Source organism: Neolamprologus brichardi, chromosome 12 (assembly GCF_056152115.1).
Source record: "Neolamprologus brichardi isolate AB-2024 chromosome 12, ASM5615211v1, whole genome shotgun sequence".
Classification (NCBI taxonomy): Eukaryota; Metazoa; Chordata; class Actinopteri; order Cichliformes; family Cichlidae; genus Neolamprologus; species Neolamprologus brichardi.
The window spans coordinates 31,219,573-31,239,245 of NC_142115.1; the positions used below are offsets into that span (position 1 = coordinate 31,219,573).

A 19,673-nucleotide genomic window follows, 5' to 3' on the forward strand; every position below is an offset into this window, starting at 1 on the left:
GTGGCACTGGACGACAAGCACACAGTTACAAATCCTATCTTGTGCGAGGGGAATGGTGTGTCAGGCTCTCCGGGAAATCCTAGAAGAGTATTAAAAGGATAGAAAGGATAGTGGTAATACGTTGTGCATTGATTCCAAGTGGCCGCACACAATCAGACCTAGAGAACAGAAAAAGTATATTACAGAGCCTTCTGCTCAAGAACCTAGGGGGAAAAATATAGATTCAGAGGCCTTGTTGCCACTGGATTAGAAGAGTAAGAAAGTTACAGACAAAGCACATTAGCCAAAGGCATGGTGTGCAAGGGTGCAATGGATAATCTCTGTGTTGCAAAGTATTTTCAAAGCTTTAGGTGCAGGTTTGTTGGGGGGGGGGGATTTAATAATCCAAAATCCACGGTTCTTCCAAGACAAGCATGTTGTGTAGCTAATATCCTGCAGTAATTTTGACTTATAGAGCAGCTGAGATAACATAATGTCAGAGACAAGCAAAATCTCCATAGTAAACCCAGAGTCCAAAGAAAAATCTGTTAAAATCAAATATTTCAGTGTGCACTACATATGTCCTGACTTACACTGACAATGAGAGAACAAATGTCTAAATGTACAAAATGATGCACATAAACAGCGTATAGTTACTTGTAGAAAGAAGAGATGTTGTGTGATATCTTGCACTAGCTCCTCCTCTGCATTTTCAGGGTAAAACTTGGCCAGGAAGTGAAAGGTTATGGGTTCTTCTTTTGGCACCTCCTGATCTAGAACCTGCAACAACAAATAAACAACTTTTTTTTTTATTGTCATGACTCCTATATCTATATTAACAGCATTTACATAGCACATAGTTTTTTTTGAACAATGTAAGTGCAGCAGTCACCTTTTTGTCCATTTTAAGCCACGCAACTGTGTCCTTGATGTTATACCGGAGACCAAAGAACCATGTCTCTCTCAGTCCAAGAGTTCGGCACACCAAGTCAAAAAGGTCTTTTCCTTTCCATTTGACCTGTAACACAGAAAAAAATAAGAGGGAATTTTGCATTCATAATATCCTACATCTTTGTTATCTAGTCATACTGGCATTTCTATTACAACACTGGGTTCCAAGCAGAGAATCATACATGTTCTCCTCGTCCTGCTGAGTGCTAAGAGGGAGGCATATCAGACACACATATCCAATTTAGATTGGCTTTCATCTCTAGCCTCTGAGTTAACTTGGGTTGCAAGCTACTGTCAAGTGCTTCCAAGGCTGGCATGAAAAAATTCCCTAAGAACCGCAAAAGAATAGGATAAAAAACTCTCCATGCACAAGGAATGGCAACCTTGACCATGCAATACTTCTATGCAAGGCTGAAAGAACACTGTCTATATGACCAATACTTATTATGTGGTCTTTCTTCAACCCATAATTGATACAATCATCATCCTAGCACAGAAAATAGAAACCTGTAACTCGGATGACGCTGTTATGTGTAATTACTATCTCTAAAGTTTAGTGGGGTTCCTCCCTTGTAAAAATTTAAAAAGGCATGGTGTCTGCAAGTCATTTTGAAGCCTTTCAAGTCTCACATATCCCCAAGTCATTTGAGAAACCCAAAACACCACATAAAGGCCAAAATTACATTTTAAAAAGCAGCATAAATCTCTGGTAGCAGATAAACTTCAGCAAACCTTATAATGCACTGACTTTTGCCACCAACTATTTCCCTGATCACATTGGTGCAGAAGACACAGATAAACATGTAACAGATGATTATCTGTTATATGTTTATATATAATATTATATATAAACTATAGCTGATATCACCATAATATCAGCTACAGCTGTTCAGTTCATGGGTCACAGTTGACTGCTGCCATCTAGTGTCGAAAAGTGCTAATTGTTTATCTTAAAAAGGAACGGACACCTGTACCCATTCAGTTACTGTAGCCATTAGATTCTTATCAAGCATTAAGTGCAGTTGTAAATGCATTACAATGCATAGCAATTAGTAACTAGTCGTTATTAGCTGTACCTGGCGTTGTGGCCACGGTCACTACAAATGTCGAAAAGTCTTGGCTCAAGCTGAATGGATTTAAGATTAGTCTCACCTCGCAGCTGAACTCCAGGTCCGATTCCATTGTGGAGATCCTGACGTTGAAGGTTTTCGCTTGTTTTCTCATCAGCGAGTTAAATCCCATTTTTGCTGCAAAGGCACTTGCCATGGCGAACAGTTCAAAAAAACTAACAATTCAATTGTTCAAAGTCGCTTCTACACTTACCTACAAACTGAGTGCACGGTCAAGCCATTTTGATTAACTTTTTTAACTCTCTGGTGGAAACAGAAGACGAGTCATCCGGCATAGTTGAAAGATGAGCACAGCTGTGCATGTGACTTTCCAGACTTAGTATTTATCGTTCATCTATCGCTGGATGCTCAAACGAGAGTTACATGAGTTTTTAAGACTTTAACTGGCATGTTATTGCTCTACTGTTGTCCCGCAATTACGTATTTATGTTATTTTTCCCTTTAACTCCCAAAAAGAAAATTATCAATACATTCATCCCAAGCAGATAAATACAGCGTAGTGTCTTAGGCTTGCTATTAGTTAGCTAACTAAAGTTACATATAATATGAACCCTTAAGTGGCGACAACTTTAAATAGATCCGTAAGAAATACGATAATGTTCACATTTATGCGTCTCACCCAAATCATTCCGTCTGGAGACGTCAAAACACGTAACTTGTTACACATGAACTACGCTAAAAAGGAAGCGAAACACCAGCTAACCGCTGCTAACCACTTGTTAGCCATCTCATCCAATGATGCATTCGGGTACCGCCCAAAATGTTGTAATGACAACGTAGTACATAATAATGGCATTGACATAAAATGTCATTTTGTTTTATGGCAGAATGCTATTTATGGCTTAGCCATTATAAATGAATATTTGCATGCACTTTGCTTTCTTACTCTAAGACAAGCTCAAGGGGTTCACTTTGTGGTGACTAAATCCACAACTATTCTGGTGATCAATAGAAATGTTGTTGTATTTTTGCGTCTCAGTTATGAGAAGCAGCTGCTTTAGTCTGTGAAATTGGATCATAATCTGAATATATTTGATTTTAAAGTACTGGGCAGTAAAATTAATTAAGTAATTAATTAATTAACATTTAAATTAAAGAAAAACGATATCAGCTAATCTTGGGCATTTGAGCAGTGGATTCTTGAAGAACAAATGCATCTGTTCTAAATACAGGATCTCTTTCCTGGAAATCAACACCAGTAACCCACCAGTACCTCATGCAATAACTATCTACCATAAAACTCACAGAATATTATTATTAGTAGTAGTTGTAGTAGTAGTGGAAGAGAGAGTGGAGATGTGAGAAGATGGTACTACAAGATGATAGTAAGACCTGTTATGATGGATGGTTTGGAGACAGTGGACCAACAAATAGCCAGGAGGCTGAGTTAGAGGAGGCAGAGTTGACAATGGTAAGATTTGCAATGGGAATGATCATGGGCTGCATTAGAAATGACTAAACCAAATGGTGTAGTCAATACACTAAGGGTGAAGAGTTTCGAGAATTTAGAGATGCTTGGTTGGCGGTGGCTTGGACTTTTGCAGAGGAGGGACAATGGATGTTATTATTATAATTATAATTAATATATTAACAATTGTAACAAAAGAATTTCTCAAAGGGTAAAATGCTGTAGAATATATAAGTGAGACCCGTTAATTACATCTGACACTACTTGCCTATTAAACAAGACTTTCCTTTTCATACAAAAAAGAAACAAAAAGGTTTCCTTTTCATATTTTTGACTTGCCTGTAGTTTGTTTTGCAAAAAATAAAAATAAAACATAAATAAATAAAATTAAATATATGCAGAATTTCCGGTGGTCATGAAGGCAGCACCGCTTTTTATTTCCTCATGAGTGAACGTGGCTCCACCCTCGGCCCGGCCCCCTGCGCCATAAAGGGGCGGCGAAAAGGCAATGAGGTAATCGGGGTAAACAGTAAAGATGGCGACGCCTGTGGATGGAGAGGGACGGCCAAGTCTAAATGGGACTATTCCCGACCCCCAAACAAAAAAACTGACAGACCTGCCGACCGAGTTGCTCGAACACATCCTGTGCTTCCCTGTCCTCAAACATGTCGACATTTGTAACGTCTCCTGTTGCTGCAAGCGACTACACGACGTTTGTCATGGAAGGGGGAAGGTCTGGGGACACCAGTATAAACTCAGGTGCTGTTTTTTTGTGGTACTCTATGCTGGCTTCTGGTGGTTTTTTGTGCTATCTATAGAAAGGAATCTGACTCTTTTGTTATTTATGCGTAGTTTAGAGCTATTAATCTCCAAATGTCTGCTCTGAGGTGGGTTCGTTTACTGCTGTCAGCCGTTGACATTGTGCTGATGCACCAAATTCATTATCACGCCATGCCGGTGGCTTCCCTCTTGCAACAACAATGAGGCTTATAATTGTTTACAGCTTTTGCAAGTAGCGATTTATTCTCCATTACACCAAATGAATTCATCCACAATGAATTTGTATGACCTTGAATGTTAGCCTCTGAGCTGCAGAAGAGTGAAGCTCTTGGCAAAAGCTAGTTACTGTAAGCCCTCCTCCTGAGTGCCTTGGCTGACAGCTTTGCTCTTTTTTTAAGCAGAGCAAAAGACACCTCTTCAGCAAAATGATAGACAGTTCTAGAGACTAACATCTAATGCTTGAGGCACCAGGCAGTTAAATAATTCAAATTTTTAGTTGTTTTTCTGTAATAAAAAAATTACACTGCATTCATTAACAGATGGCCAAGACTGCAGAGGTTTTATCGTCAGAATGAGTCCTGTGACTGGCTCAGAGAATACAAAACACGCCATAGAGTTGGGATACAAATACGAAGGACTGTGGAATCGATCTCAAAGAGATTCTTCACAGAAGTTGTGAGTAATCATTTTCATCAGTGTTGGGGTTTTTTTTCGTTATCTGTTTTAGTGTTACGTGTGACTTCAATACCTTGTGATAGACTGGCAACACGTGGATCAGTAGCAGTTATACATATTTCACTTAAGATACAACATTTGATCTTGCCAAATTAAATGCATGTTTGTGAGAGATTACGTGGGATGCGTCTGAATTTTTTTATATTTCTTAACACATGCAAACTGTACAGGTTAGAAGTCTAGTATTTCGCATGGAAAACACAGATATAATGGTCTTTGTTTGGTTTTTCATGCGCACATATTTATGCAAGAAAACCTGAGCTTTCAGTGTTCCAAACTAATCTTGAGGTCTGTAACGCAGCCTTGCGTTGGTCAGGTGCTGGGAGACAGCTTTGCAGAAATTGAGTCACTTGGAATGCCTGAGCACTTCTGTGAAGATGAGCTGCTCTTCATACTCAACTCTGACAAGAGGTGAGAGCAGCATTGTGTTTATACTATAATCTCATACTTGAAATTCTTTGCTCTTTAGCTGTACACCCACTGACCTCTGTATTAGGTACACATGTTCAGTTGCTCATTAGCACAAGTGTCTAACAAGCCAATTACAGAAAATCAATGTATTTAGGCTTGTAATGATGACCTAATGCAGTTCATCAGCATCACAATGGGGAAGAACAGTAATTTAAGTGATTTTGAATGTAGCATGGTTGTTAGTGCCATACAGGCTGGTGTTAGTTAGCAGTTTCAGAAAATGCTGAATGCCCAACATCTCAACACGAAACTGGGATCCATCCTGCCTTGTATCAGCAGGTAAGGCTGGTGGTTGTAGTGTATTAGTGTGGCTGATATTTTCTTGCACACTTTTAGCCCTTTGAACATGACTGTGAGTTCACAGCACTCAAACGGCTTTCACAGTCACCAGATTTCAGTCTGATAGAGCACCTTTGGGATGTAGTGGACATTCAGCCAAATTAAATTCAGTGTGACGTTACCCTTTCCGAATGGTCCAAAATCAGAGGAATAGGATCAGCACCTTCTTGAATCTATGCCAGGAATAATAAAGGGAGGTCTGAAGGCAAACAGGCGTCCAACCTGTACTAGCAAGGTGTACCTAACAAAGTGGCTGGTGAGTGTACAGTTTGCGGTCACAAATGGGTTTGAGTGTTGATCATGTTAATCCTCTCTAAGACCTCTGTGATTATGATAGCTTTTGTTTTGTTGCATGAGCTCTCTTTTGATCTACCATCTCTCCATTCTCGACTCAACATTAGGAAAAGCCTGACCCTGAAGTACTATGCAAAGAAAATCCTTTACTTCCTGAGACAGCAAAACATCCTGAAGAGTCTGAAGAATTTCTTGGAGCAGCCCACAGAGCAGCAGTCAGCTCTAGAAGGTGAGGCATCTGTCCCGATAATACAAAGTTATTATACATTTATGTAGACTTATAAATCTCTATTATTACAATGTGTTAATAATTTATAGCTACTAATTTTGCTACTAATTATAACATTATACTGTGCTTAACAAATTATTAGTCATAAAAACAACAACAACTACGAAAAAAACACAAATATTTTAGAAATCTGTCAAAACCTTTTTTAAAACTAAAAATTTCTACTCAAATTTCAGCCGGCAAACCTCTGAGTTCTGAGAAGTCAGACATTGATCCATGACAACATTCAACCATTAAAATGTATTTTTCTGTTCAGAAATGCAAGTAAATGCCTGTAATTTGGCATCTTGAGAAAAAATAATGTGAGTTACTATTTTTCTCCCACTTTTTTTTTTTTTCAAAACAAATAACAGTAACTTTGAAAATTCATAGATAGCAATTATTTTATTTTGGCATAAAAAAAATACAATTTTAATTGACGAGCTTGTGCAAACTGGTGAATTACCCATTACAGAAACCTAGAAAAAACGATTTTAGGCCACTTTGGTGGTGGTCTAATAAATTTGTTATACACAATATATTGAAATAACAGTGCATTTAAACTTTCTGCCTTTTCCTTATATAATTCCTGTGGTTCTTTTTTTTTCCTCCTTAGGTGCTGTACTAGTTGATCAGTATTGTAACCCACTGGCTGATGTTACACTTGACAGCATATCAGCACAGCTGGATGAAATCACAGAGAAAGTCAAGAAGATGCTGAGAATCAAGAACCCATCTCACCCCAGCCTGCGTATTGCCCAAGGTCAGCTTTCAAGTCTCACAGAACTTGAAAAGAACATTTGCTTTCTTTTATTTTCCGTTCTTTTCTTGTCTTTTTCCCCTTTTATTAAGTTTCTCCAAACATTTATCATCAGTTGATGCCTAAAGTCTGAAGGCTTGGGCTTTCCATTTCTAGTGCATTCTAAAAAAGTCAATATGAGCAAATCTGTTTGGCAAAGGTGGCACAGCTGCACAAAATCCATAACCTTCACTTTAATGCAAAGTTTGGTTGATGTTTTATTTCTTGTGTGTATTGCAGGTAACTGTTCTGTTGTAGAGGACTTTGAGCTCCAGAGACAGGTCATTTGTGCCCTTAACTCTGTCCTGTATGAGCAGCTTCAATACAAAGGCAATGAGTGTGACTACTACAACCCCCTCAACTCTTATATCCACCAGGTAGACTTTCCAGAAGTCCTGTATCTTCAAGGTGTCAAGCTTTTGAATAATTTTCAAATTATTCTTCTTTGTGGAATATTTTCACTTATCTTCTTGGTAATTGCGCAGGTGCTACTACGTCGTACAGGCATTCCCATAAGCCTCTCCGTTCTCTACATGACATTGGCCCAGAGGCTGGGTGTTCAGCTGGAACCCGTCAACTTTCCCAATCACTTCCTGCTGCGCTGGTGCCAGAAACCGACAGGGTACAGCTTTCATTTAAAAAAAAAAAATTCAGATCCAGTTACTGACTGAAATTTAAGCTGTCATGCACGAAGTTTATGGAAGGGAAAGCAGGGAGGAGAGGAATAAATAATGAAGATCAAAGCATCCATTTTCAGGGTTTATGCACGCATAAATCAGTAAATCAACACCCATCAGCATTCATCAGCATCAGCTTTAGGAAGTGGGAGTTTACAGTTTGTGATTTTCATTTATTTTTTTTGATCTTTCATTTCATTTAAGCTACCACAGGCAGTCATTTGCCATTGATTTCCCTTGCTGAGATTACCTGTAATAGACACAAATGATAAACAGCGATGGCTGCATAGCAGAGGTATGAAATGCAGCTACAGTAGTTAGAACAACCATTCCTAATGGGATTTTGGAGAATGTTTAATGTATGCCAGTGTGTTTTAACAGACACACAGGAACATGTGTAAACACATTTCTGCACCTTACTCAGAGATAAGGACAAGCAATTTTTTTAACTTCCTTTAACATTCTTAAAACTCCTAAGCTAATTAACTTTTGTTTTATAAAATAATACAAAGCTAAAGCTGGTGGCAAAGTGTGTGTTTAATGTGAAATGTGTATTTCTATGACATTAATGGAATTTCTTTTTCCTGCAGGACTGAGGATATCTATGACTTTGTCTACATTGATGCCTTTGGAAAAGGCAAGCAGCTGACAGCAAAGGAGTGCGAGTACCTCATCGGCCACCAGGTTACAGCAGATTACTACAGTGCCATAAGCACCACAGAGGTGCTGCTTAGGATGGTGGGAAACCTGCTTAACATCGGCAAGAGAGGGTAAGGGAAATTGAACACCTGACTCTACAATCGCTACAATCGCTTAGAGATAAATGAAGGGCGGATCAGTGGATGATAAAACAAAGAGGCTAATCAAGAATGTTGCTCTAAATTCCTGCTTAATTGTAACTTTTTTTCTTATGATCTGACAAAATAATTATGGCATTAAACAGTCTCAAAGCAAAATAAATGATTAAAATGGATTTGATGGCTGTCAGATGAATAAATTAATAGCTTCTCTTTACTATTTTGTTTCTATTTTTTCTTTTTTTCCCCCTTGTCAGTGAGGGCAATGAAAAATCCTACCAGCTACTCCGAGACTCTCTGGACCTCTACCTCACAATCAACCCAGATAATGTGCAGTATTTGCTGCTGCAGGCACGCCTCTACTTCCACCTGGGAATCTGGCCAGAAAAGGTCAGAATAACCAACTGTCTGTTAAAAAGAAGTCTGATTTTTAGACTACTGAAAGTAGTTTTTGTAGTGTTACTATACTGGTGTTGTTTTCCTCATTCTCTACCTAAATTAAGTGTTAAATATTATAAAATATAAAACGATTAACATTGTACTGCTCTTGCACAATAGTTTAATATGTAACATAATGTGCAGCTGCATAGGACAGCTATTCTCAGAGGTCATACACCTGACATAAACACATTGTGGATTGATTTTTATCCTTTTCCCAGGTGCTTGACATCCTGCAGCACATTCAGGCACTGGATCCCTCCCAGCACGGAGCGGTGGGTTACTTGGTGCAACATACGCTGGAGCACATCCAGCACAAGAAACACCCTGTGACACCCGAGGTGAAGAGGCGTAGTGCTCCAGAACACCTGGAAGTCCAGTATTCAGTCGGCCTTATTATGAAACACAAGCGGTAGGTCACACTGTAATGTCATTCGCCATGCATCATACATGACAAAACCTAAAATCCGTTCTGATCTTTCTCTCTGATCATATCCTGTATATTTGATCACCTGAGCATTTTGGCTCTTTTCCACCTGTTTTATCAGGTCTGGGTATAACTGTGTGATCTATGGATGGGACCCTAAATGTACAATGAGTCCAGAGTGGATCTCCACCATGAGGGTCCATCAGCTGTCCAATGGGGCTAATCAGCCTTTCTACAATGTACTCGTGCAGGATGGGACTTGCCGCTATGCAGCACAAGGTATGAATCATATACAATAGTGTGGTGATGGTAAATATTAACATCCCCTGTGTACAGGTTGTGTGATTGAAAACAAAAACGTGTAACTAATGTATATACTTGGTAAATTCCTTCACCTTCAAGGTGGCATATAGCTGTTTGTTGGGTTTTGTTGGCACTTATAATACACATTAATGGACAGAGTCTGATCAGTGCTCTGTGTATGGCTTATTTACTGAGTAAAAAACACAACAGTGGCAGTACAGATTGAAAGTTTGTAGTTTTACTAACTTGGGGTATGTGGGTCTGCTCTGACTTTGAGTGGGAATTCCAAGTTAAAGGGGCATTCCACAAAAACAATCAGACTGGGAACGCTGAATTTCCAACTTGTTTAAGAATGCAGCATTAGCCAGTCTCTGTGTACTGCTCTGGTGCTTATTCCACTTTCCAGAAATGAACAGGACTTTAAGCTGTGATGTGAAAATAAATTGAATTTGAAATTATCTTGATGAACTTAATTTTTCATTACACAATTTTGACATATTATTTTGTAATTGTCCTCTGTGCAGTGCCACAGTGGATTTTAAAATCAATCAATCAGATGTGATTCGTGCCCTTTCAGCTTCAATTTATGAGGTTTAACAAGTATTGCATTATTAAATACCCCTTTTTTTTTCTTCTTTTTTTTTTTGTGCATAGATGCCCATTTTCAGAGGCTCAAAAGTAATTACTCCGTTTACTAACATTCAGTTTCATGGCCAGACAAGGTCAGTTCCCCCAATATTGCATAAGAAATTCAGCAGACAAAGGATTTGGGGCTAATTTTAAGTGTTACACTTGCATTTGTTAGCTGTTCACTGGCACTCTGAAGAGGCCGATAAGGATGTAGAGGCCATCGTTGGGCTAAAAGGACAGATTACACCGTGCCAAAGAACCTCTAGAGCAGCCTGCAAAGTTCTGGGAAAAAATGGATACAATGTTGATGACATTCTTTGACATTCATACCAGAATGATGGGAAGGGAAAAGCATGGAGAGGGGAAAAGAACAGCTCATGATCCAAAGCATACCACATCAGTCGTCAAACATGTATGGCTGCCAGTAAAAATGGGTCACTAGTATTTATTGAATACTGACAGCTGTGGTTTACAGAGGTAAAATTACAAAAACATAAGTCCTTGTTCAAATACTTATGGACATGTCACATATACTCAGTCCCACCTGAAGTATGTTTTTCCTTTGTTCTCCAGAGAACCTGGAGCCTCACTCAGCCCCCCTGGAGATTGGCCACCCAGAGGTGGGTCGCTACTTCTCCGAGTTTGCTGACACCTACTATGTTGCCAATGAAGAACTGCAGACACGATACCCAGAGGACATGGATGAAACCTTGTGTACAGTCCGGGAGTTCTATCACAGACTGACACCCAGTGCTGGGAACCAAGAAGACGCTCCTACCACAGACCAAAACAACCAACAAGCCATGTCTATGTAGCAAGCAGCGCTGTCTAGCACTCTGCCAACCCAGGCTAACCGCTTACAGGTCACAATTAACTTAGCTGGTGCTTTGTTGTCAAAACCAGAGGGGTATACTATGAAGGAAATTCAAGAAAGCCAGGCTTTTGTTGCTTTAGCTGGCGTAACAGACCCTAAAATCCCAGTTGGAGATGATCGGTACCATGACGGTAGTTGTCAGCGTTCTCTATTAAGCTTTCTGCTTCAAACTCTGTGTGTGCTCACATAAAAGAGGGGAGTTTCACATGACATGCAACTCTTCTTGCATATAAACTGATCCATATGAGTGCTACCCTTTCCAATCAGAGACATTATATGATGATGATTATAAAAGGTGATTAAAAACTATAAAGACATTTGAAAAATATAACAGTAAAATGCAATACTGTTTACTCACCGGATCAAAGTGAAATCAATTTGACTGAATAGGTATAAAAAAAAAAAGTATAAAAGAAATTATACATTTTCAGTATCACCAAATTAATACATTCACCTTCCTGTGACAATGCAAAGAACCTTTATTCAGTCACTTTAGCAATGTGTGAAAACCTGGCGCTTCCAGATGATTTTCAAACTAAAAACCAGAACATAACCAGCTCCTGACCAGGTTATGAGAACACTACAAGTTACCATGGTGATTTAGTCAGTTAAGACGACCACTTTCATGACACAGAATACTTTATACTGGAAGTAGCTTACTAAGCCATTGAAATTGCTTCGTAGTAGACCCCTCTAGCCGTGTGGAACAGAGAGTTTTTGCTTTGATACATCTGTCCTAATACCCGTGTATTTGTTGTAAAATCAAGGTTCAAATTGTCAGACAATGATGTATGATACTCATTTAGCAGGGACGTATTTTTCACAACCCAAATACCTTCAGAGAGCCAAGTTGGAAAATTAATCAAAACCAGAATAATTTAACTTTAGAAACCACTAGATTTAAAGCAAACAGTTAAGCGGACAAGTAAATATCAGAATGAGTGTCCACGTGCTGCAAATCCCCATTGTCTAAAACCAAGGAATGCTCTTTTACCCACAACTCCACGCATCCAGCACCAGTCTTAAAACCATTTACCCTAAATCCCCAGTACATTGACACGCAGAGGACTAACTTTGTACATTGACTTTTGCTTTTATTTCTCCGTATTTTAATGGTGACGCTCACTTATGAAAGTCTAACTTTCACATTTCTAGTATTTTTTTCCTGTATATTTACAAGTGAAATAAGTAGGATGCCATGGCTCATCAGTCTTTAATGAAAAAAACAAAAACAAGTGGAACCAATAAGGACACAAACTACTTGAAGCAGAAATGACTGAGTTTTGAGGAGACAAAAAGAATAAAGCGTTCCAGGTTGTAATACTTGCTTTCTGACTTATTTCTCCCCCTAAGTGTATTCATTGTTTTCTAGTTCACAACACATCACTAACTACATCTGCGCTAATGAGAAACATGAAGCAGCAGGTGGTTTATCCGCACACTGTGTGGATTTAGGACCTTGAGGACGCCAGACGTTCCCAGGACGCCAGAAGCAAACTACACTTCTAGTGTCTTGCAGAGGGAAGCGGGTTAATATTGCAACACCACAGAAAAGTTCAAACAAAGTATGCGCTCTGACGGAGCGGTGAAGCAGCAAGGATGGGAGCTTCGCAGACGCGCCCCGAGCACAACTACGATGATCTGACTGACAAAAGTGGATGTAAGTAGGAAGATTCTCGTTTGATGCCGTGCACCGTGCTGTTTGAGTTAAGTGCTTCACTTGCATCGTGGAAAGGCTGGTAGCTGTGATACGCGTCGTCGAGGAAACGAATGGAGACTAGTGATTAACAATTGGTTGATAGCCGTGCCGACCTGTTTTTCTAGTGTGCCGGCTGATATTAAGACCGCTTAATGGTGATGAGGTCAATAAAAAGGAAATACAACTGTGTGAAAACTACTGGAATTAAATGGAACCATGTTGCGCTCCTTATTACGCACGTAATCGGGGCTACAAGTTGCCCAACGTAATTTCCCCTACTGTTTAATTCTGAGTTAATAACATATCTTAAAGAGGTCTAAATGGTGCATGGCAAAAGTAGGTCAATTTCGGTTTGAGGCGGAAAGAGGAATAACCGCATTTTGTTCCAATGTTTTTCAAACGCCTATTTTTTTTTAAATTAAAAACCTAATTTCAACGGGAAGACGAGTGGTTGATTGCTTACACGGAGTAGCTGTCAAAGAAATGAGACGGTCCCATAACTTTGTGTAAATGGGCTCGACATGTGACACATGCTGTGACAGGTGTAACATTTACGTACTTAATATGCAAAAGAAGATCTTGACTAACAGACGCAAGTTTAAAATCAGGTCTACTGTTCAGTGCGATTGTATACATTGTTGACACATTGTTGACACACTGAGGCACTCAACACTTTACCGTCTGTATGTGGAAGAGTGAAATAAACAAGTTAAAAGAAGACACTACGGAAGTAAGTAGAGTTTTGTTTTTTCGCCTTTTTTTTAAAGGGCGAGTCTCCAAGTAGCTACATGCCAGTCTGATAAACGGGGATTAGATTTGAATCAACTTTATGGCTTTTGTATGTTTGAGACTTTGAACCATTTTATTGCCTTCATTTCTTCAAGGTGCGTCTCTCTCTGGGCTCAACTGGAGAGCTTTCTGGACTTGAGTTCTGCGCAGTTTGGTGAATTGATATGTTTCATTGCACCCACAAATGTGTGTGCTTTTTGTTGAGCACAATACCACGAGCCTTCACACTATGAGCGTTTGCTGTCGCATTTTATTTGTAGTGTGAACAAGCAGACAAAAAAATTGGATTTGATCAAAAAATCGGAATTGAGCATTAACACCTGCAGTGTGAACGTAGCCTGTTGTTTCTAAAAGCATTCATTTACATGCTCTTGGGAAACGGGGGAAAAGGTCACAATAAACAGGGGTGTTGTCCACAATGATTAGAAATTCCAAACCAGTTTGATAAGGCACCAGGTAGAACTAGAAAATCATGCTTAAGGCTTCTGGTATGTGTTTGTAGACCTAAAAAAAAAAATGAGTGCTGATTTAAGTAACCATGAGAAATTGCATAAAGGTGTTCAGTTTGTTTGCACTGCCATTGGACTGATAGCAAAGCAGCACCCATACAATTTGATAAAAAACAAACAAACAAAGTTAAGTGAATGTATAATTATAGGTATTACTGTAAAAATCTTCACAAATACATTCACATTGTTGATGTGTGCTTCTTTACAGTTTCACAGGAGCAGATCAAAAATCTTTACCAGAGATTCCAGCAGCTGAGTGGAAATCATGAAAAAATAAGGTAACGTGTCTTGTTACATGGGGGTCAGCTCGCAAGTGGAAACACCTGGGCTTTCTTTGGCTGATATAGTAGTATGGTAGTTGCAGACTGGCAGTTCAGACTCACAATGGAGACGTTGCAGTTGCTGCTAAAAGATGAAATACTGTATGTTCAGGCTGAGGAACTGTGAGGATTTCTGGCTTTTCCAGCACAGACAAAAACAAGTAATGTAATGGTGATACAGACACACACCAAAAGAGAGACATTAGGCAAATATAACATGCAGATAATGATGCATTAGTAATACAGAGCAAACACTTACTGTGCAAACACACCACTTCATATATGCCACATGATCACAGTGGCCGAGTTTTGGTTCCTTATTTTGAAAAAGAAAGGGGGAACAAATGTTTGTCCTGGTAGGTTGGACAGATAACACTATTCACACTCATTACCACCCTCTAATGTTATTTAAATTTGTCAAAAAAAACAGAAAACAATTCTCACTGTGTAGTAGACTGGAGTACAGTGAACAACAGGTGACTTGAGTTGACAGGTTGCGATTTGGTGCCACATGAATAAAACTGAATTAAACCTTATCCTGTCCCAATGCAGCCGAGATGACCTGGAGCGCATACCGGCCCTGAACAACAACCCAATCAGAAAGCAAATTATTACTGCATTCTTTGATAAAAGGTGAGTACAATCAAATTACACCATATTCTCTCTGTTACCCGTATGGTTAATGTCAAGGTCACTGAACTCTTTAATCAGAATCAGTTGTTTACTGTCGACTTCTGTGTGTTTTGGCTGATGAAAACAATAGGCTGAGGAGAACCTAATATGTGGAAGTAACTGTTATTGTTGGGTTCAGCCTTCAGCTAAAAGAACATCCATACACTTTGTGAACACACATTATCCACCTGTTCACATGAAGCAGCAGCTTTGAAATTGAGGGTTTTGTTGCTATTACAAGACAGTTGTTGGCATTTTTAATCACTGTGTCATGCTTTGGAGGGTGGAAAGCAGCAGAACAAACCACAATGAACTGCATAATAAACAAGCTGTCTGTGAATGCATGTGGCTTCTGCTCACAAGCAAACAACTCTTGTGACAAACTGAATAAAAACAAATGTTTTATTTCCCCACAATATGGAGATATTTTCATCCATTGTATCAAAATGAATATTTTAGGATTATCATTATTTATAGTTATTCTTTTTTAACCAGAAGAGGCAGGAAAATGCAGAAATTGCATTGGTTAAAACAACAAAAGCACAATTGTACGTTCCAGACTTTTAAAAAGTAACATTGACTCAGGTTAACTTGATGATACCTATACATTGGTTTGTTTTGATTGTGATACAGGAACCAGCACCAGAATGATGTTGGCTCCCTTGACGAGATTGGCTTTGAGCAGTTCCTCATGGTCATGTCCCACTTCCGCCCTGTGAATTCAACAGCGACAGAAGAAGAGAAGGCGATTGTAAGAAAACAAAAGCTTCGCTGTAAGTATCAGGGTTTTTTTTTTTTTGTTTGTTTTTTTTTTCACTGCTGTCTTCACTTCTCTTTGTGTGTATCTCAAGTTTAAATGTAAAAAAAAAAGTGTGCCATGCTTCTGGATAAGACTGTGTGGTGATGCTTACACATAAATGACAACTGAATTCTTCACTGCTTGTCCAGTACTATATTGAAAGCCACAAAGGTATTTATGACCAGACTGGGAATGTTGCCCAGGACAGCCACACAATGTCAAATGTCACAAGTATAAAGGTATGATTTGTCCTATTATAGAAGAGTGAGACACATGACATCCAAATGAATGCTGACGTGAAATCTGTGGGAGAGCCTTGGACCCAAAATATGGTTGAAGTACAGTTTAAAGGGAAAGAAGACTTTTTAAAACCTGTTTTGTTTTTTTTTTGTTGTTGTTGTTGTTTTTGAATCCTTCTAAGCAGTTGTTGTCAGATTTGAATAATGAGTCTATGCATGTAGTTATGCCCCTATAACCGCTCAAATTAATTTTTACAACCTTTGGGATAAATATAGTATCTTATCTCTATAGGAATAGATAATAATTAGACAGAGTGTTCCAGTAGGCACTACAGTCTACATTTGTGATTTCTCTTTATTTTGGACTCACTTTCTTTTTAAGCTACTTGTTGTATAGTGGGACAAATGCATATAACACAATGTTAGATGATAAGGAATATTTAACATTTGCAAGTGACAGCAAATTGTGGGTTAGCTGAGTAATTTGTGAGCACAAGTGTGTCTGTAAATGAATTGAGTCATTCCTCAACCTGCAAAATTATCTTTAGCAGTACCGGATTCTAGTGCTTGGTTCTTAGTTTTGCACGGGGACAAGGAAGCATGACACAGTATGATACCAGAAGATCCAGTTAGTTAGCCTTCATGTTCACTCCATGGGTCAAAACCTGAAGCTACAGTAGCAGATGTGACTCATGGTTCATACAGGCAATTATTAATTTCTTTTAACTGCCCTATTTTGGCGTGGTCCTGGCATATTCTTTCTGTGTTTAGTCATAACTGACGAATGAATGTTTACAGTGTATGTTGTGTAAGACTTCTTTGAAGTATTACAAAAATATGCCCATAAAACTTTTAAGAATAAATGACATTTAGAATAACAAGAAGAAGGAAAAACAGTTTGCTCTCCAACAGTCAGTTACTTGACATAAAAAGAAAGGAATGCTTTCGGGGTTCACCTGTTGTGTCCAAATATTTACTTTCCATGTTTTATTTATTTAAACTTTGGGCAACTTTAAGTTAGCGTTAACTGTCACGGTGATACATTTGTAAAACGGAGACAATGCGACATTAAATCTCAGATCAGCAAAATAGTCAAAATGTCTGGTTATTAGCAGAGAGTAGTTTATGGCTGTTACTAGTAAATTTGTTATGTGGCTACAGTAAATAGTTATAGTACTGTTATTCCAGTATCTTCTTAAGCATACGTCTAATTGCTTCTTCCTCAACTTTCTCTGTGAAATCCTGTGACTTGATGAAAATCTGATAAACCATTTTTCCTTTGCTTGTGTGTTTTATAGTCCTGTTCAACATGCACGACACAGACAATGATGGCATTATTACACTGGATGAGTACAGGACGGTAAGAGAAATGAACCATGCACACACTAGCATACACAATAGCTGCTGATAAGAAGCCTAGAGTAAAAATCCCAACACAGAAACATTTAAACGGAGGACATAACATAACAAACTGAATTATTGTAAACATTAAAGTCACTTTAATTACTTTAATATAGCTCAAATTATTTATAGAGCTTTTTTTTTTTTAAAAAAATGACATTCATCACAGGAGAAAACAATGTTACACAAACCTTTTTATTACAGTGGCGTATTGTTCAAAGTTCACCTGTGGGTTCAAAATAAGGCAGGTTAAGAAAAATACTCTATTTAATCAACAATTACATTATCTGTCCTGTCAGTTACGTTGACTGATTTTGTGAACAGTCGACTATTGTGTCACTTTGAATTGTGGGACGGCGTTATCTATTTTCCTATTATAAAGGATGAAGTAATCAAGGGAGATTGTAAATGAAGCACTGAAGCACCTTTCTTAATAGTTTATTAATTTAACTAGTGCTTACTATGGCTATGACGTAGCTCCTTGCGTGTAAGAAAATCTGAAGGGCTGGCTTTCACCAGAACTTACAAATGCATTTTTCCTCAGCAGTTCTGATATAGTACGTAAGTGCCCTTGAGGAACTTTTGTTAATTATTTGTGTTGACATTTTTTTTCAGGGATTAAGATAACCAGACTAGGTCATATACTGTACTGAAACTCACCTGGCCCTTGTTTTAAACACTAGGCAGCATTATAAAACAATGCCACATGCACATAACGTGTGTGTACTTTAAGTATTTTGTATTAAAAGGCTGGACTGTGGAAATGTTGATGACTAAATGTACATCTCAGGTTTAAAAGCAGAAATCTCCTTGAAATTATATTTAAGACAACTCATCAGCTAATGTTGCAAAAGATTTAAAATGCCTTGCACTGAAAGACTGACTGAACCAGTCTGTACACACCCACATGGCCCTCAAACAGCATTATCAGCCAAAGCACATAAAGACATATAACATGCAGTATTCTTCAGCCAGCATTAATTTTCGTGTGAAAATAACATGGTAGGCACATGCTGTGACACATACGTGATTAACTACAAACCAACTGCAGAACAAGTTAGAGTTTAATAGCTCAAAAGACTGTTCATACTTGCAAAGAATTAACCCAGATGCTAAGTTGGGTTAAAGCAAGATTTACAGATAACGTTTTATCTCAAAGACTGTTAATATAAATCCATGTGGATTTTTGGGCACTTAATCGAAGCGAGCTGATTGGCTGCGAATACCATTCTTAAAATATAAGAGCTGAGTTTCTTACCTCTCGCTGTATTTGGAAATCATCGCGTGGAGTCGACTTTTAATGTTCTGTTCACATCCAAGGTGGTAGAGGAGCTGCTGTCTCAAAGCGGAGCCATTGAGACCGAGGTTGCCAGGTCGATAGCAGATGCTGCCATGCTGGAGGTGGCAAGCACAAATGTGCCCCACATGGTGAGAGAACTCACCAAAGCTGAACTGTTACAAGAAATTTGCACATGTGCAGCGAAGTAACACAGTCACTGGTCTCATTCCAGGCCCCGGATGATTTCTATGAAGGAATCACATTTGAGCATTTTGAACAGGTTTGCACTTACCTTATATATGCAGATATATCTATATATTAGATTTAGATGGATAAATATATTTTCAATGTTTTCTGCCCACAGATTTTAAAAGGCATTGAAATGGAGTCCAGGATGTCCATTCGCTTTTTGGACATGAACACAGCAACAATGCGTTGTGGGAAATTAAGCTCTTGATTGGGTTGTTGTTGTAAGGAAATGTTTATGTTGCTGCTGTTTTAATAAGGAAAAAATGCTAAATAAATGTAACACACTGCTGCAAGTTCGTTTTCATGCCAGTTTTAAAGACTGCATGTCACTTGTGCCTTTCTAGAGTTCTTCAGTTAAGCTTTAAGAATTCTGTTTTTATGTTTTATTATCTGAAAAATAGCTAGTATGAACGAATG

At 38.6% G+C, this 19,673-nt stretch overlaps 3 protein-coding genes across 5 annotated transcripts in view; 2 read left to right on the forward strand and 1 right to left on the reverse strand.

Annotated features, from left to right (window-relative positions):
* The window catches only part of nf2a (NF2, moesin-ezrin-radixin like (MERLIN) tumor suppressor a), a 30,268-nt gene extending 27,488 nt beyond the window's left edge, over nucleotides 1-2,780 (reverse strand). The window contains exons 1-4 of one of the 2 annotated variants that reach the window (XM_006803855.3): nucleotides 2,680-2,780; nucleotides 2,083-2,400; nucleotides 872-997; nucleotides 637-759 (exon numbers count right to left, since the gene is read on the reverse strand). In XM_006803855.3, coding sequence (XP_006803918.1) covers nucleotides 637-759; nucleotides 872-997; nucleotides 2,083-2,196 — 363 coding nt within the window. In that variant the 5' untranslated portion in view covers nucleotides 2,197-2,400; nucleotides 2,680-2,780. Of the gene's footprint in view, nucleotides 1-636; nucleotides 760-871; nucleotides 998-2,082 lie in introns of both variants that reach the window. The other variant, XM_035913413.2, reaches the window with a different exon arrangement.
* A 1,187-nt stretch (nucleotides 2,781-3,967) lies between these two features.
* On the forward strand, nucleotides 3,968-12,637 carry fbxo21 (F-box protein 21). Of its 2 annotated transcripts, none has more exons than XM_006803856.3 (12): nucleotides 3,968-4,227; nucleotides 4,788-4,923; nucleotides 5,285-5,394; nucleotides 6,195-6,316; nucleotides 6,972-7,118; nucleotides 7,395-7,531; nucleotides 7,640-7,776; nucleotides 8,422-8,601; nucleotides 8,886-9,018; nucleotides 9,288-9,478; nucleotides 9,615-9,772; nucleotides 11,000-12,637. In XM_006803856.3, the coding sequence occupies exons 1-12, from the start codon at nucleotides 4,004-4,006 to the stop codon at nucleotides 11,239-11,241; spliced, it is 1,917 nt and encodes a 638-aa protein (XP_006803919.2). In that variant the 5' UTR covers nucleotides 3,968-4,003; the 3' UTR covers nucleotides 11,242-12,637. The 2 variants fall into 2 exon arrangements, with proteins under 2 accessions (XP_006803919.2, XP_006803920.2); XM_006803857.3 differs by having other exon boundaries at nucleotides 5,300-5,394.
* A 158-nt stretch (nucleotides 12,638-12,795) lies between these two features.
* tesca (tescalcin a) lies at nucleotides 12,796-19,502 on the forward strand. Its single transcript, XM_006803858.3, has 8 exons — nucleotides 12,796-12,960; nucleotides 14,506-14,575; nucleotides 15,170-15,250; nucleotides 15,923-16,062; nucleotides 17,626-17,687; nucleotides 19,049-19,156; nucleotides 19,240-19,287; nucleotides 19,372-19,502. Exons 1-8 carry the CDS (start codon nucleotides 12,900-12,902, stop codon nucleotides 19,462-19,464), a joined length of 663 nt encoding a protein of 220 aa, XP_006803921.1. The 5' UTR covers nucleotides 12,796-12,899; the 3' UTR covers nucleotides 19,465-19,502.
* Nucleotides 19,503-19,673: the final 171 nt, after the last annotated feature.